This window comes from Macaca thibetana, chromosome 17 (assembly GCF_024542745.1).
Source record: "Macaca thibetana thibetana isolate TM-01 chromosome 17, ASM2454274v1, whole genome shotgun sequence".
NCBI classification, from domain to species: domain Eukaryota; kingdom Metazoa; phylum Chordata; class Mammalia; order Primates; family Cercopithecidae; genus Macaca; species Macaca thibetana.
In genome coordinates, this window is record NC_065594.1 from 78,577,598 (window position 1) to 78,602,361 (window position 24,764).

The 24,764-nt window shown below is 46.6% G+C and overlaps 2 protein-coding genes across 2 annotated transcripts in view; one reads left to right on the forward strand and one right to left on the reverse strand.

The window, feature by feature from the left end:
* SLC15A1 (solute carrier family 15 member 1) overlaps positions 1 to 22,411 on the reverse strand; it is a 71,208-nt gene extending 48,797 nt beyond the window's left edge. Inside the window, exons 1-2 of the mRNA XM_050766025.1 lie at positions 22,000 to 22,411; positions 21,863 to 21,892 (exon numbers count right to left, since the gene is read on the reverse strand). Coding sequence (XP_050621982.1) covers positions 21,863 to 21,892; positions 22,000 to 22,411 — 442 coding nt within the window. The remainder of the gene's footprint in view (positions 1 to 21,862; positions 21,893 to 21,999) is intronic.
* The window catches only part of UBAC2 (UBA domain containing 2), an 885,094-nt gene that overhangs the window by 229,831 nt on the left and 630,499 nt on the right, over positions 1 to 24,764 (forward strand). The gene's annotated exons all lie outside the window — the stretch shown is intronic.

Genomic DNA, 24,764 nt, shown 5'->3' on the forward strand with positions numbered 1-24,764 from the left:
CACCAGGAAATTATATCCCGTGCCTGGCTCAGCGGATCCCATGCCCACGGAGCCTCGCTCACTGCTAGCGCAGCAGTCCGAGATCAAACTGCGAGGCGGCAGCCTGGCTGGGAGAGAGGCATCCACCATTACTGAGGCTTGAGTAGGTAAACAAAGTGGCTGGGAAGTTCGAACTGGGTGGAGCCCACTGCAGTTCAACAAGGCCTGCCTGCCTCTGTAGACTCCACCTCTGGGGGCAGGGCGTAGCTGAACAAAAGGCAGCAGAAACTTCTGCAGACTTAAACGTCCCTGTCTGACAGCTCTGAAGAGAGCAGTGGTTCTCCCAGCACAGTATTTGAGCTCTGAGAACGGATAGACTGCCTCCTCAAGTGGGTCCCTGACCCCTGTGTAGCCTAACTGGGAGACACCTCCCAGTAGGGTCCGACTGACACCTCATATAGTCAGGTGCCCCTCTGAGACAAAGCTTCCAGAGGAAGAATCAGGCAGCAATATTTGCTGTTCTGCAATATTTGCTGTTCTGTAGCCTCCACTGATGATACCCAGGTAAATAGGGTCTGGAGTGGACCTCCAGCAAACTCCGACAGACCTGCAGCTGAGGGACCTGACTGTTAGAAGGAAAACTAACAAACAGAAAGGAATAGCATCAACATCAACGAAAAGGTCATCTACACCAAAACCACATCTGTAGGTCACCAACATCAAAGACCAAAGGTAGATAAAACCACAAAGATGGGGAGAAACTTGAGCAGAAAAGCTAAAAATTTTAAAAACCAGAGCTCCTCTTCTCCTCCAAAGGATCACAGCTCCTCGCCAACAATGGTACAAAGCTGGACAGAGAATGACTTGGACGAGTTGAAAGAAGTAGGTTTCAGAAGGTCAGCAATAACAAACTTCTCTGAGCTAAAGGAGGATGTTTGAACCCATTGCAAGGAAGCTAAAAACCTTGAAAAAAGGGTAGATGAATGGTTAACTAGAATAAACAGTTTAGAGAAGATGTTAAATGACCTGATGGAGCTGAAAACCATGGCAAGGCAACTACGTGATGCATGCACAAGCTTCAGTAGCTGATTTGATCAAATGGAAGAAAGGGTATCAGGGATTGAAGATTAAATTAATGAAATGAAGTGAGAAGAGAAGTTTAGAGAAAAAAGAGTAAAAGAAATGAACAAAGCCTCCAAGAAATGTAAGACTATGTAAAAAGACCAAATCTACATTTGATTGGTGTACCTGAAAGTGACAGGGAGAATGGAACCAAGCTGGAAAACGCTCTTCAGGATATTATCCAGGAGAACTTCCTCAATCTAGCAAGGTGGGCCAATATTCAAATTCAGGAAATACAGAGAACACCACAAAGATACCTCTCGAGAAGAGCAACCCCAAGACACAAAATTTTCAGGTTCACCAAGGTTGAAATGAAGGAAAAAATGTGAAGGGCAGCCAGAGAGAAAGGTCAGGTTACCCACAAAGGGAAGCCCATCAGACTAACAGCGGATCTCTCAGCAGAAACTCTCCAAGCCAGAAGAGAGTGGGGGCCAATATTCAACATCTTAAAGAAAGATTTTTCAATCCAGAATTTCATATCCAGCCAAACTAAGCTTCATAAGTGAAGGAGAAATAAAATCCTTTACAGACAAGCAAATGCTGAGAGATTTTGTCACCACCAGGCTTCCCTTACAAGAGCTCCTGAAGGAAGCACTAAACATGGAAAGCAACAACTGGTACCAGCCACAGCAAAAACATGCCAAATTGTAAAGACCATCCATGCTAGGAAGAAACTGCATCAACTAATGGGCAAAAGAACCAGCTAACATTATAATGACAGGATCAAATTCACACATAACAATATTAACCTTAAATGTAAATGGGCTAATTGTCCCAATTAAAAAACACAGACTGGCAAATTGGATAAAGAGTCAAGACCCATCAGTGTGCTGTATTCAGGAGACACATTTCATATGCAGAGACATTCATAGGCTCAAAATAAAGGGATGGAGGAAGATCTACCAAGCAAACAGAAAGAAAAAAAAAGGCAGGGGTTGCAATCCTAGTCTCTGATAAAACAGACTTTAAACCAACAAAGATCAAAAGGGACAAGGTCATTATGAAATGGTAAAGGGATCAATTCAACAAGAAGAGATAACTATCCTAAATGTTTATGCACCCAATACAGGAGCACCCAGATTCATAAAGCAAGTCCTTAGAGACATACAAAGAGACTTTCCCACATAAAAATAATGGGAGACTTTAACATCCCACTGTCAACATTAGATCAACGAGACAGAAGGTTAATAAGGATATCCAAGACTTGAACTCAGCTCTGCACCAAGCAGACCTAATAGATATCTACAGAACTCTCCACCCCAAATCAACAGAAAATACATTCTTCTCAGCACCACATCACACTTATTCCAAAATTGACCACATAGTTGGAAGTAAAGCCTCCTCAGTAAATGTAAAAGAACAGAAATCACAACAAACTGTCTCTCAGATGACAGTGCAATCAAATTAGAACTCAGGATTAAGCAACTCACTCGAAATCACACAACTACATGGAAACTTAACAACCTACACCTGAATGACTACTGGGTAATTAACAAAATGAAGGCAGAAATAGAGATGTTCTTTGAAACCAATGAGAACAAAGACACAACATACCAGAATCTCTGGGACACACTTAAAGCAGTGTGTACAGGGAAATTTATAGCACTAAATGCCTACAAGAGAAAGCAGGAAATATCTAAAATTGACACCCTAACATCACAATGAAAAGAACTAGAGAAGCAAGAGCAAACAAATTCAAAAGCTAGAAGGCAAGAAATAACTAAGATCAGAGCAGAACTCAAGGAGGTAGCGACACAAAAACCCTTCAAAAAATCAGTGAATCCAAGAGCGGTTTTTTAAAAAGATAAACAAAATAGATAGCCTGCTAGCAAGACTAATAAAGAAGAAAAGAGAGAAGAATAAAATAGATGCAATAAAAAATGATAAAGGGGATATCACCACCAATCCCACAGAAATACAAACTACCGTCAGAGAATACTATAAACACCTCTATGCAAACAAACTAGAAAATCTAGAAGAAATGGATACATTCCTGGACGCATACACCCTCCCAAAACTAAACCAGGAAGACATTGAATCCCCGAATAGAACAATAACAGGCCCTGAAATTGAGGCAATAATTAATAGCTTACCAACAAAAAAAAAGTCCAGGATCAGATGGATTCACAGCCGAATTCTACTAGAGGTACAAAGAGGAGCTGGTACCATTCCTTCTTAAACCATCCCAATAATAGAAAAAGAGGGAATCCTCCCTAACTCATTTTATGAGGCCCGCATCATCCTGATACCAAAGTCTGGCAGAGACACAACAAAAAAAAGAGAATTTTAGACCAATATCCCTGATGAATATCGATGCAAAAATCCTCAATAAAATACTGGCAAACCGAATCCAGCAGCACATCAAAAAACTTATCCACCATGATCAAGTTGGCTTCATCCCTGGGATGCAAGGCAGGTTCAACATATGCAAATCAATAAACATAACCTATCATCTAAACAGAACCAAAGACAAAAACCACATGATTATCGCAATAGATGCAGAAAAGGCTTTCAACAAAATTCAACAACCCTTCATGCTAAAAACTCTCAATAAACTAGGTATTTGATGGGACGTATCTCAAAATAATAAGAGCTATTTATGACAAACCCACAGCCAATATCATACTGAACGGGCAAAAACTGGAAGCATTCCCTTTGAAAACTGGCACAAGACAGGGATGCCCTCTCTCACCACTCCTATTCAACACAATGTTGGAAGTTCTGGCCACGGCAATCAGGCAGGAGAAAGAAAGAAAGGGTATTCAATTAGGAAAAGAGGAAGTCAAATTGTCCCTGTTTGCAGATGACATGATTGTATATTTAGAAAACCCCATCGTCTCAGCCCAAAATCTCCTTAAGCTGATAAGCAACTTCAGCAAAGTCTCAGGATACAAAATCAATGTGCAAAAATCACAAGCATTCCTATACACCAATAACAGATAAACAGAGAGCCAAATCATGAGTGAACTCCCATTCACAATTGCTTCAAAGAGAATAAAATACCTAGGAATCCAACTTACAAGGGATGTGAAGGACCTCTTCAAGCAGAACTACAAACCACTGCTCAATGAAATAAAGGAGGACACAAACAAATGGAAGAACATTCCATGCTCATGGATAGGAAGAATCAATATCATGAAAATGGCCATACTGCCCAAGGTAATTTATAGATTCAATGCCATCCCCATCAAGCTACCAATGACTTTTCTTCACAGAATTGGAAAAAACTACTTTAAAGTTCATATGGAACCAAAAAAGAGCCTGCATTGCCAAGACAATCCTAAGCAAAAAGAACAAAGATGAAGGCATCATGCTACCTGATTCAAACTATACTACAAGGCTACAGTAACCAAAACAGCATGGTACTGGTACCAAAACAGAGATATAGACCAATGGAACAGAACAGAGCCCTCGGAAATAACACCACACATCTACAACCATCTGATCTTTGACAAAACTGACAAAAACAAGAAATGGGGAAAGGATTCCCTATTTAATAAGTGGTGGTGGGAAAACTGGCTAGCCATATGTAGAAAGCTGAAACTGGATTCCTTCCTTACACCTTATACAAAAATTAATTCAAGATGGATTAAAGACTTAAATGTTAGACCTAAAACCATAAAAACCCTAGAAGAAAACCTAGGCAATACCATTCAGGACATAGGACAAAGACGTCATGACTAAAACACCAAAAGCAATGACAACAAAAGCCAAAATAGACAAATGGGATCTAATTAAACTAAACAGCTTCTGCACAGCAAAAGAAACTATCATCAGAGTGAACAGGCAACCTACAGAATGGGAGAACATTTTTGCAATCTACCCATCTGACAAAGGGCTAATATCCAGAATCTACAAAGAATTTAAACAAATTCACAAGAAAAAAAAACAAACATCCCCATCAAAAAGTGGGCAAAGGATATGAACAGACACTTCTGAAAAGAAGACATTTATGCAGCCAACAGACACATGAAAAAAATGCTCATCATCACTGGTCATCAGAGAAATGCAAATCAAAACCACAATGAGATACCATCTCACACCTGTTAGAATGGTGATCATTAAAAAGTCAGGAAACAACAGGTGCTGGAGAGGATGTGGGGAAATAGGAATGCTTTTACACTATTGGTTGGAATATAAATTAGTTCAACCATTGTGGAAGACAGTGTGGTGATTCCTCAAGGATCTAGAACTAGAAATACCATTTGACCCAGCCATCCTATTACTGGGTATATACCCAAAGGATTATAAATCATGCTACTATAAAGACACGTGCACATGTATGTTTATTGTGGCACTATTCACAATAGCAAAGACTTGGAACCAACCCAAATGTCCATCAATGATAGACTGGATTAAGAAAATGTGGCACATATACACCATGGAATACTATGCAGCCATAAAAAAGAATGAGTTCATGTCCTTTGTGGGGACATAGGTGAAGCTGGAAACCATCACTCTGAGCAAAGTGTCACAAGGACAGAAAACCAAACACCGCATGTTCTCACTCATAGGTGGGAATTGAACAATGAGAACACTTGAACACAGGGTGGGGAATATCACACACTGGGGCCTATTGTGAGGTGGGGGATTTGGGGAGGGATAGAATTAGGAGAAATACCTAATGTAAATGACAGGTTAATGGGTGCAGTAAATCAACATGCCACATGTATACATATGTAACAAACCTGCACGTTGTGCACATGTACCCTAGAACTTAAAAGTATAATTTAAAAAATGAAAATAAAATATGTAGCATCTTCCCCCTTGCTCTCTCTTGCGCCTCGTTTTGCCATGTGACATGCCTGCTCCTTCTTCACCTTCTGCCATGATTTGAGGCTTCCAGAGACCTCACCAGAAGCAGATGCTGCCACACTTCTTGTACAGCCTGCAGCACTGTGAGCCAGTTATATCTCTTTTCTTTATAAATTACCCAGGTGTTTCCTTATAGCAATACAAGAATGGCCCAACACAGAAAAGTGGTAGCAAGGAATGGGGCATTGCTATAAAGAGATCAGAAAATGTAGAAAAGCTTTGGAATGGGCATAGGTCAGAAGAGTGTGGAGGGCTCAGAAGAAGACAGGAAGATGAGGAAAAGTTTGGAACTTCTTTTTTTTTTTTTTTTGAGACGGAGTCTCGCTCTGCCGCCCAGGCTGGAGTGCAGTGGCCCGATCTCAGCTTACTGCAAGCTCCGCCTCCCGGGTTCACGCCATTCTCCTGCCTCAGCCTCCCGAGTAGCTGGGACTACAGACGCCCGCCACCGCGCCCGGCTAGTTTTTTGTATTTTTTTTTTAGTAGAGACGGGGTTTCACCGTGTTAGCCAGGATGGTCTCGATCTCCTGACCTCGTGATCCGCCCGTCTCGGCCTCCCAAAGTGCTGGGATTACAGGCTTGAGCCACCGCGCCCAGCCAAGTTTGGAACTTCTTAGAAACTGTCTAAATGGTTGTGATCAAAATGCAAACAGTGATATGGACCATGAAGGTCAGGCTGAAGAGGTCTCAAGTGGAAATGAGGAACTTATTGGGAACTAGAGCAAAGGTCACTTTTGTCATGTCTTAGCAAAGAACTTGACTGCATTGTGTCCATGCCCTAGGAATTTGTGGAATTTTAAACGTAAGAGCGATGACCTAGGATATCTGGTAGAAGAAATTTCTAAGCAGCAAAGCATTCAAGATGTGACCTGGATGCATCTAACAACCTATGCTCATAAGTGGGAGCAAATAAAATGACTTAAAGCTGGAACTTATGTTTAAAGGGGAAGCAGAGTGTAAAAATTGGGAAAATTTATAGCCTGGCTATGTGGCAGAGAAAGAAAATGCTTTTTCAGCAGAGGAATTCAGGCTGTGGAGCAACCACTTGCCAGAGATATTTGCATAACTAAGAAGGAGTCAAGTGCTAACACTCAAGACAATGGGGGAAAGGCCTCTAAGGCATTTCAGAGACCTTCCTGGCAACCCCTCCCATCACAGGGCCTGGAGGCCTAGAAGGGAAGAATGGTTTCATGGGCCAGTCCAGGGCCCCACAGCCCTGTGCAGCCTCAGGACACTGCTCCTTGCATCCCAGCCACTTAGTCTCCAGCCTTGGCTCAAAGGGCCCAAGATACAGCCCAGGCTGCTGCTTCAGACGATGCAAGCCATAACCCTTGGTGGCTTCCATATGGTGTACAGACTGCAAAACTGAAGGAGGCTTGGGAGTCTCTGCATAGATTTCAGAGGATATATGGAAAAGCCTGGATGTCCAGGCAGAAGCCTGCTGCAGGGGTGGAGCACTCACAGAGAAACTCTGCTAGGGCAGTATGGAGGGGAAAGGTGGGATTGGAGCCCCCACACAGAGTCCCCATTGAGACATTGCCTAGTGGAGCTGTGAGAAGAAGGCCATCATCCTCCAGACCCCAGAATGGTAGATCCACCAACATCTTGCACCCTCAGCACAGAAAAGCCACAGTCACTCAACAACATGTAAGAGCAGCCTCTGGAGCGGAACACTGCAAAGCCACAAGGGCAAAGCTGCCCAAGGCCCTGGCACCCCACTTCTTGGATCAGTGTGTCTTTGACGTGGGACACAGAGGTTACAGGAAACTATTGTGGAACTTTAAGATTTAGTGACTGCCCTGCTGGATTCTGAACCTGGGTGGGGCCTTTAGCCCCTTGCTTGTGGGCGATTTCTCCCTTTTGGAATGGGAATGTTTACCCAACACCTATACTCTCATTGTATCTTAGAAGTAAGTAACTTGTTTTTGATTGTGCAGGTTCATAGGTGGAAAGGACTTGCCTTGCCTCAGATGAGACTTTGGACTTGGACTTCTGAGTTATCACTGGAATGAATCAAGACTTTGGGAGATGGCCAGGCATAGTGGCTCACGCCTGTAATCCTAGCACTTTGGGAGGCTGAGGCGGGCAGATTACAAGGTCAGGAGATCGAGACCATCCCAGCTCACACAGTGAAACCCCATCTCTACTAAAAATACAAAAAAAATTAGCTGGGCGTGGTGGCAGGCACCTGTAGTCCCAGCTACTCAGGAGGCTGAGGCAGGAGAATGGCGTGAACCTGGGAGGCAGAGCTTGCAGTGAGCAGAGATTGCGCCACTGCACTCCAGCCTAGGTGACAGAATGAGACTCCGTCTCAAAAAAAAAAAAAAAAGAAAAAAGACCTTGGGGGATTATTGGGAAGGCATGATTTTATTTTGAGATGTGAGAGGGACATGAGATTTGGGGAGGCCACGGGGAATTATATAGTTTGAATGCATGTCCCTGCCCAAATCTTATATTGAAATATAATGCTCAATGTTGGAGGTGGGGTCTGGGGGAGGAGATTGGATCATGGGGACAGTTTCTCATGAATGGTTTAGCACCCTCTCCCTTGGTAGTATCTTCACAATTGTGAATTCTCATGAGATCTGGTTGTTTAAAAGTATGTAGCACCTCCCTGCTCACTCCTTGCTCCTACTCCAGCCATGTGACACGCCTGCTCCTCCTTTGCCTTCCAACATGATTGTAAGTTTCCTGAGGCCCCCCCAGAAGTGAACAGATGCCAGCACCATGCTTCCTGTACAGCCTGCAGAGCCATAAGTGAATTAAACCTTCTTTCTTTATAAATTACCCAGTTTCAGGTATTTATTTATACTACTGCAAGAACAAACTGACACAATCTACCACTTTCTCTGAAAGTTAGTTAATAAGATTGAATCTACAATGAATAAAATGAGGTTTTTTTATTCACTGCATCGCAGGAAGACAACTTGGCAGATTCTTTTTTGTTTTGTTTTGTTTTGTTTTGAGACGGAGTCTTGCTCTGTCACCCAGGCTGGAGTGCAGTGATGCAATCTCGGCTCACTGCAAGCTCTGCCTTCTGGGTTCACACCATTCTCCTGCTTCAGCCTCCTGAGTAGTTGGGACTACAGGCGCCCGCCACCACGGCTAATTTTTTTGTATTTTTAGTAGAGACGGGGTTTCACCGTGTTAGCCAGGATGGTCTCGATCTCCTGACCTAGTGATCCACCTGCCTTGGCCTCCCAAAGTGCTGGGATTACAGGTGTGAGCCACTGTGCCCAGCCAACTTGGCAGATTCTTAATTGAGTGTGGATGGATATTTAGAATGGACTGACTTAAAACACAGACAAGAATTTACCATGGGGGACCCCTGGCAGGGGTGAGGAGGTGGCCATCGAAGAAGAAAGAGTCCCCTCCAGGATCGCTTACTTTGACCCAAAGTAGAAGGGCCTGATGATGTCACACTGGAAATCAGACCATGGGGATGAGGATGGTGTGGACCAGAGCAAAGTGGTCTTCTCAAATACAAGCCATCACGACAAGCATCATGTTGTCTTTCAAACTGCTTTTTAGGTGGATGTTGCTATGGTGTGCACCAGGCAGGAGCTAGGGAGAGTGAAGGGCCTGTTGCTCGGAAGCCATGCTAGTGAGCTGATGCAGAAACATGCCTGGGGCGGGGAGGTGCGTGCTAGGCATGGCCCCTGTCCAGGGTCACCTGCTTTGCTCTGCACTCCACCTGGCCTGTCCAGCTTAGCTTAGCTTCCCTGCGTGGAGAACCTTGCTCCCAAACCTTGCGTGCTCTCTCCTTCCTGCAGGTGAAGCCCTGCTCCTTGGCCTGGCATTCGAGGCCCCCTAGGGTCTGACTGCAGCTCCATCCTCCTCCACCCCAGCTGTCCGTCCACATGACTAGTTTTCTGTCTCCATTTGAACCCTTTCAGAACTCCACGTGCCATGTGGTCTCTCTCTGCCTCCTCGGCTTCCCAAATCCTCTCTCCTTTCTCAGGGTTCTTTAGACCCTTTACTGCTGCCCTGGCAGAGTGAGGGGTTCTACTTCAAAAAAACATCACAGAGCCTCTTTTAGCATAGGATGTCTGTCACTTCTTGTTAAGAAAATAAAGCATGTGCCACTTCAAAAAGCAGCGGTGGGACCTACACCAGGCTCCACTGTGACTGCCCTGAGGACAGGGGTGGGGTGGTGGGAAAGAGGAAGGGTGTGGATGCCTGGTGTCACACACTTGGTTTGATGTTTTTTTCCAAAATGGATTAACTTTGATTGAGCAATGAAAAGTGTTTTTCTTTCCTTAAATGGGCTCTTGTACCATCAGAGTCAGGTTAGCTTTAGAAGAAATTCAGCGCCTGTAGCCCAAAGCCCTTGTTTCTGGAGTGGCTCTTGTTGAGGCTGTTTCTTGCCCAGCTTGATGATTTTTTTCTTCTTGGATTTGAATGTTTTGCCGCCTTTCCCACCCTCGGGGACTCTGCTTGTCCACCCGGCATTCTGGTGTGGATTAGAAAAGTGTGGGCTTCTAGGCCGGATGCAGCCCAGGGAGGCCTGGCTTGACAAGTGAGCGAGGGCCACTCATTCCAGTCAGAAAAGGTGTCCCTGATGGCTGCACTGCTGGTGACTGGAGCATGGGCTGCATTCCATACCAGGAGTCCTCCTGCTGGGACTGCCATGAAGGCATAGCTGGCACCCAGGCTGCATCTGTCCTCAACTGCTCTTCATAGAAATAGCCTCCTTTTCGGGGACAGGCATGGTGGCTCACACCTGTAATCCCAGCATTTTAGGAGGCCAAGGTGGGGGGATCACTTGAGTCCAGGAGCTTGAGATCAGCCTGGCCAACATGGTGAAATCCCATCTCTACTAAATATACAAAAATTAGCTACACTCCTGTAATCCCAGCACTTTGGGAGGCCGAGGCAGGTGGATCACTTGAGGCCAGAAGCTTCAGACCAGCCTGGCCAACATGGTGAAATCCCATCTCTACTAAATATACAAAACGTAGCCACATGCCTGTAATCCCAGCTACTCAAGAGGTTGAGGCCCGAGAATTGCTTGAACCCAGGAGCTGGAGGTTGCAGTGAGCTGAGATCATATCACTGCACTCCAGCCTGGGTGACAAAGGGAGACTCCGTCCCCACCAAAAAAAGGCCTCCTTTTCCACGGCTACCTTCTTCCCCACTAGGAAGGTGCTGCAGTTCCTCTAATCTATAAACAAACAGGGACATAAACATAGAACGTGCTGATGTGTGGTATTCGAATGCCACTTTCATCAAACTCCTGCTTCTCTCTCCTGCACCACTGCTCAAAGCAAACGAGGTATTAGATTCCAAGAATGAAGAAATCTCAGTAACCCCCAACAGCAGGAAATTAACTTAGAAACTGTGTGGGGAAACTCATGCCGGAGACTGTGGGTTTATCAAGTGACCGGGTGTGATGCCATGTGGACAGCAGCCTAGCCCTGTGGACCTTGCACGCAGGCCACCAGGCCAAGGCTTGACTGCAGCTGACCTGAGTCTCAGCAGACGCCTGGTGGTCCTTCCAGAACACAAGAGAATGGGAAGGCTGTGAGGGGCCCCACCTCCCTCAGGACCTCCGAGGGTTCTGGTGAGGTTGGGGGGATCTTTCTGCCCAGCACCCTCACAAGAGAGACATGGAACACGAAACCACTCAGCTGCAGCCTGGCCCCGGCTCCTTGGCAGTGGGCCACCTGTCATCAGCCCCTGCTGTCACAGGGCCACTCCTCCCACCTACGTGGGTCATGAGCTGCCCTGCCTGCACCTCTTGCATGCATAGTCAAGCCCTGCACCGTCTGGCGTGTGCTGGACAGCCTGCCTTCACCTTTCTTTAACACAGTTCCTCCCTCAGCTTGGGTGTCCATGGCTCCAGCATGGGGACAGCTCCTGGTCAGTGTAGGAGTTTGCCAGGGCTGCCTTACAAAGTGCCTCAAACTGCGTGGCTTACAACATGGAAATGTGGTCTTTCACAGTTCTGGAGGCTGCAAGTCTGAGATGGAGGTCAGCAGGGTGGATCCTTCGGAGGACGCAAGGGAGAATCTGTCCCATGCCTATCTCCTGGTGTTTTGAGGCCCACCTTTGGTGTTCCCAGTCTTGAAAGAACATCACCTCCACCTCTGCCACCATACTCACGTGGCGTTTGCCCTGTGTGTGAATCTGTGTCCAAATCTCCTCTTTTTACTCATTTTTAATATTATTGCTATTTTTGAGATAAGGTCTCACTCTGTTGCCCAGGCTGCAGTGCAGTGGCACGATCATAGCTCACTGCAGCCTTGAACTCCTGGGCTCAAGGGATCCTCCTGCCTCAGCCTCTTGGGCAGCTGGGACCACAGGCGTGTGCAACCATGTCGGCTAAGTTTTGAAATTTTTGTAGAGACAAGGTCTGCTATGTTACCCAGGCTGGTCTCAAACTTCTTGTCTTAAGTGATCCTCCCACCTGGGCCTCCCAAAGTACTGAGATTACAGGCATGAGCCACCATGTCCAGTCCAGATTTCCTCTTTTTTTTGAGGACACTGCTCATATTGAATTAGGGGCCACCCTTCCCCAGTATGACTTCATCTTAGTGAATTACATCTGCAATGACTCTATTCCCAAGAAAGGTCACACTCCAAGGTATTGGGCTTCAATATATGCATTTTGGAGGATAAACAATTCAACCACAACAGTCACAACTTACTGCTTTAGCTTCAGATATCCTCCTGTCTTTTAAAAAGCCTTCCACACATGACTATGTAAAATCATAGGCTGCAGAGGCCTGAAATGACTGACCTCTCGCGGTTTTGTAAATTACCTACAACTTTCAGCATCTTGTTCCTGTAACTACAGGCATGAATCTTTGAACGCCATTCCTGTCCTCCTTCAGGAAGAAGTGATTGCTCTGGGGCCCAGGATCCAGCCACCTTTGGACATGCTGACAGACAGTTGATTTCCAACCTGCTCTCAGCTTCAGGGAAAGGTGAGCCAGGCCACAGAGTGCTCCAGGGTTCAACATGTCACAAAGCTGTTTGGCAAAACAGGAAAGATCTCAGGACAGTCCTAAGTCCTGCCTCAGGTAGGGGCTGGGTAGTCAGGTGAGATGATTTTCTCGGATGTTAGTACAGCAACCCTTGCTCTCCAAATTAGCTTCCTGATCTACACCTGGATATTTTTAGTCTAGAAGAACACCTTTCCTTCAGAACTAAGAGTCAGGCTCACTTTAAATGCAAGACTGCTGGGGGTAAATAAACAAATATATGCTCAGGTTAAAGAGAAGAGAAACCTGCCGGGCGCGGTGACTCACGCCTGTAATCCCAGCACTTTGGGAGGCCGAGGTAGGCAGATCACGAGGTCAGGAAATCGAGACCACGGTGAAACCCTGTCTCTATTAAAATTACAAAAATTAGCTGAACACGATGGCGGGCGCCTGTAGTCCCAGCTACTCCAGAGTCTAAGGCAGGAGAATGGCGTGAACTTGGGAGGCGGAGCTTGCAGTGAACTGAGATTGCGCCACTGCACTGCAGCCTGGACTACAGAGCGAGACTCCATCTCAATTAAAAAAAAAAAAAAAGAGAGAGAGAGAGGAGAGAGACTCTTCCTCAGAGCGGACTCCAGAAGGAGAGAAGAGGAGAGAACACAAAGGGAAGCAGATACCAGCCTCTGGGACAGCGTCAGTTCCACACACTCAACAGGCAACAGAAACGGTGGCCCTGATTATATTGTACGTTGTCATAGGAGAAAATGATGCTAAAGATACAGAAGTGTCACTAAATTAAAAGGAAACAAGCCTGGGCAATGTGGCAAGACCCCACCTCTACAAAAAATACAAAAATTAGCCAGGCATAGTGGCACATGCCTGTAGTCCCAGCTACTTGGGAGGCTCAGGCAGGAGGATTACTTAAGCCAGGGAGGTCAAGGCTGCAGTGAGCTCTGATAGTGCCACTGCACTCCAGCCTAGGTGACAGAGTGAGACTCTGTCTTGGAAAAAAAAAAAAAAGAACCAATCTCCTGGTCTTTTGGAGGGTTGTTTTTCAAGGCAATGAGGTTGAAGACCCTAACTTATATACACAAAGACTTTCTTTTTTTTTAAGTGGTAAATCATGACTAGAAAAAAATACTTTACAATCATGGTTAAGTATGAAGTTAGGTTATAAAATAGAATGCAAGTTTTCTGCCCACACGATGGATTAAAAGTAATGGCAAGGCCGGGGCTGTGGCTCACGCCTGTAATCCTAGTACTTTGGGAGGCCGAGGCTGGTGGATCATGATGTCAGGAAATCAAGACCAACCTGGCCAAGATAGTGAAACCCCGTCTCTACTCAAGATACAAAAATTAGCAGGGCATGGTGGCATGTGCCTGTAATCCCAGCTACTCAGGAGGCTGAGGCAGGAGAATCATTTGAACCCAGAAGGCAGAGGTTGCTGTGAGCCGAGATCACACCACTGCACTCCAGCCTGGGTGACAGAGCAAGACTCCGTCTCAAAAAAAAAAAAAAAAAGTAATGGCAAAAACTGCAATTACTTTTGCACCAACCTAATATTTGGGTTGCACATGGCTCTTTCCTATCATGAGAATATCTGTAAGAAAGTTCTAGAAGTAGAATGCTGTTAAAACATGATGTGTATTTGGGAGACTGAGGCGGGCGGATCACGAGGTCAGGAGATCAAGACCATGGTGAAACCCCATCTCTACTAAAAATACAAAAAATTGGCCGGGCATGGTGGTGGGCACCTGTAGTCCCAGCTACTCGGGAGGCTGAGGCAGGAGAATGGCGTGAACCTGGGAGGCAGAGCTTGCAGTGAGCTGAAGTCGCGCCACTGCACTCCAGCCTGGGCGAGGCCCTGTCTCAAAAAAAAAAAAAAAAAAAAAAAAAAAAAAAAAATATATATATATATATATATATATATATATATATATATATAAAATGTGTATTTTACATTTCACTGGATATTATCTAACAACTCTCCATAAAAATGTCAGGTGACTTATTTTTTTCAGTCTTCTAATTTTAGAATTAGCAAGCAGCTATATTTTTCAAAAACAAGAAGAGTGAAACACTGTGCACGAAGACTGCCTAGAAGCTTTATCTGTAGGTCCACAGTACCGCATCACCAGAACGGGAACGGCGTGTTTAGAACTGGAGGTAAATTGTCCGTGTCTCCTAGATCACTCTGGCACCTGTTTTCTACATACCAACTCTCCTACTAAGTGGACCGTTTACAGTTGACCAGAAACTATGACCAGAAAACCCATCTGTCTTGCTAGGGGAAGACACTGGTCACCAAACATAGCATCTGAGCTGAGGATCGTGATGGAGTTATCTTTACCCTACAAATGTTTTCTATCTAAAGTCATCTATAAGCCATGGACGTATTTCAGAGACAATACTTTGTTATCATGTCGGGGTGTCGAATAGTGTCCTGCCCATCCCCCCACAAATTCACATCCTTCTCAATCTCAGAACACGACCTTATTTGGAAATAGGATGGTTGCAGGCGTAATTAGTGAAGATCAGATCATACTGGGACAGGGTGGTCCCTCATCTAATGCGAGTAGAGTGCTTCTAAGAGGAAAAGTGACACAGAGACAGATGGGCTGGCAGAGATGGCAGGGGCATGTCCACAAGCCAAGGAATGCCAAAGACTACCAGTCACACCAGAAGCAAGAGAAAGGCCTGGAACGGCTTCTCCCCTAGAGCCTTCAGAGGGAGTGTGGCCCTGCTGACCCCATGACTCTGGGCTCCCAGTCTCCAGGACTGTGAGAGAAGACTTTTCTGTTGTTTCAAATTCCCCAGTTTGTGGTGCTTTTGTTACGGCCACCACAGGAAACAAGTACATCATGTGAGTTTAGGTGTCTTATTTTTTTTAACTTGTAACATTTATTAACTTTGGTTTTAGGGGTACATGTCCAGGTTTGTTATATAGGTAACTCGTGACTCAGGGTTTTGTACACAGATTATTTTTCCACTTAGGTACTAAGCCTAGTGCCTAATCGTTTTTTTTTTCCCAAACCTCTCTCTTCTCCTACCCTCTCCCCTCAAGTAGGCCCCACTCCGTGTTGTTCCCCTCTGTGTCTTTGTCTTCTCATTATTTAGCTGCTGCTTGTAAGTGAGAACATGCCGTGTTTGGTTTTCTGTTCCTGTTAGTTTGCTGAGGATAATGGCCTCCAGCTCTATCCATGATCTTGTTCTTTTTTATTGCTGCGTAGTATTCCATGTGTATATGTACCACGTTTTCTTTAGTCTATCATGGACAGGCATCTAGGTTGAGTCTATGTCTTTGCTATTGTGAATAGTGTTACAGTGAACGTATGTGTGCGTGTGTCTTTATGGTAGCATGAGTTATATTCTTTTGGGTATATACTCAGTAATGGCACTGCTGGGTCAAATGGTAGTTCTTGGAGGAGTCGCCACAATGCTTTCCACAATAGCTGGACTAATTTACACTCCCACCAGCAGTGTATAAGCATTCCCTTTTCTCTGCAAGGTGTTTTGATTTAATTGAAAAAAAAAGGAAAAAGTTTATTTCCCCAAGAACATCTCAAATGTATAAATGTCTGCCATGCCCTAATAGAGCTTATAATAAAATCTTGTCACTAGGGGCAGATTGTAGAAGTTCTAAATGCCTAGTTTGAGAACTTTTAACGAGCCTTCTTATGTAAGTACATTTTGTGACTTTTCTAGTTGTCAATCTGATCTCTGAACCAAAATTCCCTCGGGACATGGACCTCTTGTTCCATATCCCCACATCACACCTGGAGGACCCTAAACCCTCTCTGCAATGAGAGGCCCCTTTCCACAGCCCAGTGAGGGGCTTTGAGAAGTCTCCAGTCTAGGAACTGGGAGGGGAACTAGACCTTCCTCCTTAAGCCTCTGTGGAAGACCCTGTCCCTCTGCCCCGAGCTGTGGCACTTCCCAGCGGCTGAGCCTGTGCTTTAACTGTGTTCTCATAGCTGCCCTCATCCTACACGCCAAAAACCAGAGGGGCCGAGAGCAGAGGTGTGGCCCGCCCTGGCTGACACAGCCTCCTTTCTATCACATCCATGAGGTGACCCCAGGGTCCAATGTCCTCCGCAATGCAGTTCCAGCTTCTGAAACCAAGGGACAAAGGTACAAAAGAGTGACTCCCTGGTTCTTTGTGTTGCAACCCCGGGATGATGAGTCAACCGTGCTCACTCAGCACAGAGTCCTCCTCTTTCTCTCACTGTCCTCAAGGAAGAATGTGGAAAAGTTCCTCAGGCCTGACCCTTGTTTTTATTTCCTTATCGGCTCACCTGGGACACCTACCCACTTTCTCTCCTGTAAGGCGTAGAATCAAGATGCATTTGTGTCTGAGAGCTTCTGTCCCTGCCATGGGAACACAGCTGGCTGGGCAGTCTCAGCTCCAAGATTCCACACCAGACCCCCAGTCATCAGCAGCTCCACCATGGGGAATAGAGTGGCAGTCCCATTTTCTAGGGAGGATCCCTGGTAGCTCAACTAGCCCATTGAGTAAGTCCTGTTTGTTCTTCATGGAATGGTTCAGTAACTCAAAGGGCAGTAGAAAAAAATTATTAATCAAAATATCCTGGCCTGGCACAGTGGCTCATGCCTGTAATCCCAGCACTTGGGGAGGCCGAGGCAGGTGGATCACCTGAGGTCAGGAGGTTGAGACCATCCTGGCCAACATGGCAAAACCCCGTCTCTACTGAAAATACAAAAATTAGCCAGGCGTAGTAGCATGCACCTGTATTCCCAGCTACTCTGGAGGCTGAGACAGGAGAATTGCTTGAACTCAGGAGGCAGAGGTTGCCGTGAGCCGATATCGCGCCACTGCACTCCAGCCTGGGTGACAGAGTAAGACTCGGTCTCAAAAAACAAACGAACAAACAAAAAAACCCAAGTGAAACAAAAATGGAATAATCTTACTCAGGACATTTTGTAAGGGATGTGAAGGACCATGCAAACATTTAGCATCCCATCCAAACTGGGCAAACCGAAAGTAGGCAAACCCTCCTGCTTAGACAAACACTCCTAGTTGCTGCTTTCACTGATCTCATAGCACCTCATTTTCCACAACTCTAACTCAGAGTGGAAGAGTGCTGTTTATGGGCTTATGTTCCTGCCCCCTGAGGATATAAATTTCTTCAAGGCAGGATTATTTTATCCTCTCATGGTAAGTAAATAGATAAGCGATTCAGGTGCATCCCGGCCAGCCCAGCTGAACCACATTCATTTATCACTCCCATTCATTTCTATTCTCTTTACTTCTTTGTTTTTGTTTTGTTGTTGTTTCAGACACAGTTTCTCTGTTGCCCAGGCTGGAGCACAGTGGAGCAATCTTAGCTCACTGCAACCTCTACCTCCTGGGCTCAAGTGATCCTCTGGCCTCAGCATCCTGAGTAGCTGGGACTAGAGGTGTGCACCACCACGCCCAGCTGTTTGTTTTTTTTTTTTTTTTTTTTTTTAGAGACAGGGTTTTGCCAGCTTGCCCAGACTGATTTCAAACTCCTGAGCTAAAATGATCTGCCTGTCTCAGCTTCTCCAAATGCTGAGATTACAGGCGTGAGCCACAGTGCCCAGCCCTCCCTATGTTAAGATAGCACCAGCAGACTAATTCTCAAGTTCTACCTGCTAATTTACCCAATGCTTCATTGTCATGGACATGTACCCACACGGACAAGCCAGGGGCCAGACTGTACTAGACCTTCCTACAGCCTAATTTTTAGGACACAGTAGCAACATTTGCACATGGGCAGGGGTCAAAAAAAAAAAAAAAGAACCCAGGGGTTCTTTAGAGCCGTGGCTCTCAAAGCATGGGCCTGGGACCAGCAGCATCACACCACGTGGGAACGTGGTGAAATGCATGAGCTCTACCCTGCCCCTGAGACTCTAGGCGAGGGGCCCAGCAAGCCCCACTGCTGGAACAAGCCCTCACTCAGATAAGCCTGATGCATGTTCAAGTTTAAAAACCGCTGACTTAGGGCAATATTAGCCCGAAAGAACCCAGTGTTAGAAGTTCTCTCTTCTTGCTGCTGGCTAGGAGGAGGTGGGTTCCCCCAAAGGTCATATGCCAAAGGCCTCCTTCAGTGTGAAACCACCCCGATAGCTTGCAGCAGGGACACCAGCTGCCCTGGTACTTCAACATTGTTCTTCGGTTGACTCAAGAGCTGACAGGAAGAGAGAACGTGGAGGGACGTGCCAGGTGTGAGGGACCTTCACAGCCCATCCATCGTTTTAAGCTCAGGCAGCTGACTTGGAAAAACCCATCAGAATCACAAACAAGGCCAGCCAGGAGGCTGAGACCTGGTGGGGCAGGAAGAGAATAAAGCCTCCTTCATTAAGTGAGTGAGAATCTCCAGTCAATCTGGAGGTCTTGGCAGATGGAGGCAGGTGCTTGCTGCATAGAACCTGAAGCCTTGTACCTAATTTTCAGAGTCCATTTAGCATAGTCTTGGTAAGCTTCGAATAAGGGAGTGAGGTGGGGTGGGAGGAAAGAGATCAAATAGTCTAAATCTCCAGCAAAAGTATCCCCAGCCCCGTGACCCTACGAAGGCTCCGGAGGCTCCTTTTTCTTACTGAAGCTTCTTCCCAGCATATAAGAAGTTTTTTGCTATTCAGAGACTGAATTCGACCTGACAGCCCTTGGGAAAAGAACGTGTCCCCACCCCAGGCTCTGAGAACCACACAGATACCTTCGCTAGGGTCCCCAAACTATGGCTCATGGGCTAACTCTGGCCCACTGCCTGTTTCTGTGTGGCTCACAAGCTAAGAATGGTTCTTACATTTTTAAGTGACTGTGAAGTTTAAGATTTTGTGGCACATGAAAATTACATAAAATTCAAATGTCTGAGTACATAAATGAAGTTTTATTGAAACCGCTCTGCCATTTGTTTATTGTCTATGGCTGCTCTAGAACTGCAGCGTTGAGAAGTTGCCACAGAGACCAGCTGGCCCCCAGGACCCAAAGCATTTCCTACCTGAGGCTTTCCAGAAGAGACTGTCGACCACTGCTTTAAAACAAGGAGGTGCCGTTCATGAGCCCAACAAGAAACTCAGCCAGGTTTGGCTGTACATTGCCACACCGAAAGCAACTTTTTTTTTTTTTGAGACAGAGTTTCACTCTTGTTGCCCAGGCTGGAGTGCAATGGCACGATCTCGGCTCACTGCAACCTCTGCCTCTTGGGTTCAAGTGATTTTCCTGCTCAGCCTCCCTAGTAGCTGGGACTACAGGTGCCCGCCACCACGCCCAGCTAATTTTTGTATTTTTAGTAGAGACGGGGTTTCACCATGTTGGCCAGGATGGTCTTGATCTCTTGACCTCGTGATCCGCCCGCCTCGGCCTCCCAAAGTTCTGGGATTACAGGTGGGAGCCACTGTGCCCAGCCCCAAAGCAACTTTTATTTATCCTGTTAACAGTTATGGATTCTCCTTGTTTCTGTTACTAAGTCTAATAAATGCCTTAATGGTACAATTCTGAGTCTCATCCAATCCCTCACTTTCCTATTCATTCAGAACTTCTGCTCCTGGATTCTCAAGGAATGAAAAAGCACCTACTGTGAAAATTTGTTCCAATTACAGTGGGATGAAGTCAGAGGCAGGAGGCACAGGCTTCTCTAAGGACCACGTCCTTTTTGTCTCCTGCCCCATTCACCAACTGCTTCAAGTGTCCCCTCAGTCACTGAGGGATCTGAAGCAATTCTGGCATGACCTAAGCACCAAAGATGTTCTTTTTTTTTTTTTGAGACGGAGTCTCACTCTGTCACTGAGGCTGGAGTGCAGTGGCACCGTGTCGGCTCACTGCAACTTCCGTCTCCCAGGTTCAAGCAATTCTCCTGCCTCAGCCTCCCGAGTAGCTGGGATTACAGGCACCTGCTACCATGCCTGGCTAGTTTTTATATATTTTTAGTAGAGACAGGGTTTCATCATGTTGGCCAGGCTGGTCTCAAACTCCTGACTTCAGGTGATCCACCCACCTCGGCCTCCCAAAGTGCTGGGATTACAAGAGTGAACCACCGCACCTGGCCAAGATCTGCTCTTAAGAGAAGTTACTACTACTTTTTTCCCCCTTAACCATTAAACTATTTTTTTTTTTCATTTACTAACCCTTGATATTGAAAAGTTAGGACTTCAGTAAAAATCAAATCAGTGTTTGCATATAAACTTTTTGTTGCTATTCACATGCTATGTCAATCTCAGTTGCAAACAGAAAGGATAGGTTGCAGACTAGAACGCCTCAATTCATTTGGAAGGAGGCTTCAAAAGCTAACTCTATTCCTTCACCAACAACCAGGCAGCTGCCTTTGACAACTCTCGAGATTGGATATGCTGGAATTGCTCAACACGGGTCATCAATTCCAACTCAACAAGGATGCTACTCAGGTATTTGGTATTTGATGATCAACAGAAATACTTCAAAGCACCTCCCAGCAAAGTTACATAGAGTGACAGGTGGGACTTGTTTAAGGGCGGGACTCAGAACGGCAGCCCGGGAATCTGCCTGCAGAGCTGAGCTCTGCCCCAGTCTCCACCAGAGAGGGAAGTTGCAGATCTTTCTGGAACAGGCACAATTGGCCACAATTAGAAGTCCAAAGTGTGAACCACTCACTGCTTCTCCTTAGGAACCACCATACGGTGTGTCCGGCAGGCGTTCTGAGAGCCAGAGGACGGCTGCGCCCCGGGGCTGGCCACCGACACACATCGCCCCACCGGGACCACTGAGGCAGCCACTGACCGACATTCCTGTCTACAGGCTCAGATCCCTCTCAACCACGTGGCCACATCTTCTGCAAAGTGCCGGCCGGGGGCATCCATGACACAACTTTGGGGAACTGAGTGGGCTTCCTGGTCTTTAAGAAAGCAGCGGGCTGGGCTGCTCTCCTGCGGCTCTGGCTCTGCATCCATTCATTCTCTCTGGGTCTGCCTTAGTTCCCGGGTGGTTAATTCCGAAGCGGGGCAGGAGTTAAGTTGCTTCCTAGCTGTTTTGTTGATGCTCCAGCCCCATCAAGAGCCAGCTCCTTACCATTCTGTAAGGCACAGAAGGTGCCTTCAACTAAACCAGGGGACGGTGCAGAGGGTTAAGAGGGGGCCACAAAGAGAGGGCCCCAACCCCTCTTGAGCCAGGGCTCCCTGCGGAACTCCAGGGTCACCTCGCCACACAGAGGCAAGACAAGTGCATAGGCAGCCACAAGGCGCCCGCCAGGTAGACGGTGTTTCTGCCGTCCCTGCCGTCACCCGCTGGGTCCCGTCCGCTCCACGCGTACTCCCGGCCCGCAGGGTAGGAACACGAGGACCACCGTGCCCCACCGGCGGGAGAATCAAGATCGCAACCTCGGCGGAGTCGGCGCCTCTGGGCACCTCCGGCTTCCGCGCCCCGGCCGCGCATTGACCACCCGGGAGGGGACCTCGGGCGCCCCGCAACCTCCCGGACCCCGTGGGCCTCCGGGTCGCCCCGCTTCCCACCGCCGCGTCCCCTTCGCGTGTCCCAGCCCTCGGTGCCGGTGCCGTCCCCGTCCCCGCGTCCCTCAGAGTCCTTAGCCCAGCCGGCCCCCCGCCCGCCGAGCGTACCCATGGCGGCGGCTCCCAGGGCTCCTGCGACCGGCTGGCGGGACGTGCTCCTGGCAGGTGCGGCTCCTCAGACCTGGCGTCCAGGTCCGGCCCCGTCGTCCCAGGTGCAGCCCCAGCTCTGTGAGGCGGGGCCACCGGCTCCACCCGGGGGGCGGTGCTGCGGGGAGCAGAGGTCCGTGCTCCCGAGCCGTCGCGTGTGGACACCGGCCCCGGCCCAGGTGCGGGCGGGAATTCCCCGACGGAAGCGCGTGGCAGGCCCGGGGAGAGCCAGTCTAAACGCAGATTCCCAGGCCCCATCCCCAGGCCAGCTGACTCAGGAGGTCGGGGCTGGGGCCCCAGAATGTGCATTTCTAAAAAGTCTAAGGGGAGGTTGTTGCTGCTGGACCCAGGATCACACTTTGGAAACCACTGTGGGAGCAACGCAGGCTTCTGGGTGGGGAGGCAAAACACAGTGGGACAGTGGTCAGCTGTGTGTGTGTGCACGTGCACGCACGAGTGTGTGTGAGGATTGTGTGTGGGTGTGAGGATTGTGTGTGTGTGTGTGTGAGCATGTGTGTGAATGAGGACTGAGTGTGAGGGCATGTGAGAATGTGTGTATATAGTTTGTGTGTGAGAATGAGTGTGTGATTGTGTGTGAGAGTGTGTGTGTGTGAGAGAGTGTGTGCGTGGCTTTGAGATTCAATCTTTGAAAGCATTTCTGGGGGATTCTACATTTCCTTTCTTTAAGAATCATCCTTTCTTTAAGAGGACACAAACAAATGGAAGAACATTTTATGCTTATGGATAGGAAGAATCAATATCATGAAAATGGTCATACTGCCCAAGGTAATTTATAGATTCAATGCTATCCCAATCAGGCTACCACTGACTTTCTTCACAGAACTGGAAAAAACTACTTTAAAGTTCATACGGAACAGAAAAAGAGCCTGCATAGCCAAGACAATCCTAAGCAAAAAGAACAAATCTGGAGGCATCATGCTACCTGACTTCAAACTACATTAGAAGGCTACAGTAACCAAAACAGCATGGCACTGGTACGAAAACAGAGATATAGACCAATGGAACAGAACAGAGCCCTCAGAAATAACACCACACATCTACAACTATCTGATCTTTGACAAACCTGACAAAAGCCATGGGGAATGGATTCCCTCTTTAATAAATGATGCTGGGAAAACTGGCTAGCCATATGTAGAAAGCTGAAACTGGATCCCTTCCTTACACCTTATACAAAAATTAATTCAAGATGGATTAAAGACTTAAATATTAGACCTAAAACCATAAAAACCCTAGAAGAAAACCTAGACAATACCATTCAGGACATAGGCATGGACAAAGACTTCATGACTAAAACACCAAAAGCAATAGCAGCAAAAGCCAAACTAGACAAATGGGATCTAATTAAACTAAAAAGCTTCTGCACAGCAAAAGAAACTATCATCAGAGTGAACAGGCAACCTACAGAATGAGAGAACATTTTTGCAATCTACCCATCTGGCAAAGGGCTAATATCCAGAATATACGAAGAACTCAAACAAATTTACAAGAAAAAAACAACCCCATCAAAAAGTAGGCAAAGGATATGAACAGACACTTCTCAAGACATTTATGCAGCCAACACATGAAAAAATGCTCATCATCACTGGTCATCAGAGAAATGCAAATCAAAACCACAGTGAGATACTGTCTCATGCCAGTTAGAATGGCAATTATTAAAAAGTCAGGAAACAACAAATGCTAGAGAGGATGTGGAGAAATAGGAACATTTTTACACTGTTGGTGGGAGTGTAAATTAGTTCAACCATTGTGGAAGACTGTGTGGCGATTCCTCAAGGATCTAGAACTAGAAATACCATTTGACCCAGTGATCCCATTACTGGGTATATACCCAAAGGATTATAAATCATTCTACTATAAAGACGCGTGCACACGTATGTTTATTGGGGCACTATTCACAATAGCAAAGTCTTGGAAACCAGCTCAAATGTCCATCAGTGATAGACTGGGTTAAGAAATTGTGGCACATACACACCATGGAATACTATGAAGCCATAAAAAAGGATGAGTTCATGTGCTTTGCAGGGACACAGATGAAGCTGGAAACCATCATTCTCAGCAAACTATCACAGGGACCGAAAACCAAATACTGCATGTTCTCACTCATGGGTGGGAGCTGAACAATGAGAACACATGGACACAGGGCAGGGAACATCACACACTAGGGCCTGTCGGGGGGTGGGGGATGGGGGAGGGATAGCATTGGGAGAAATACCTAATGTAAATGATGAGTTGATGAGTGCAGCAGGCCAACACGGCAGATGTATACCTATGTAGCAAACCTGCACATTCTGCACATG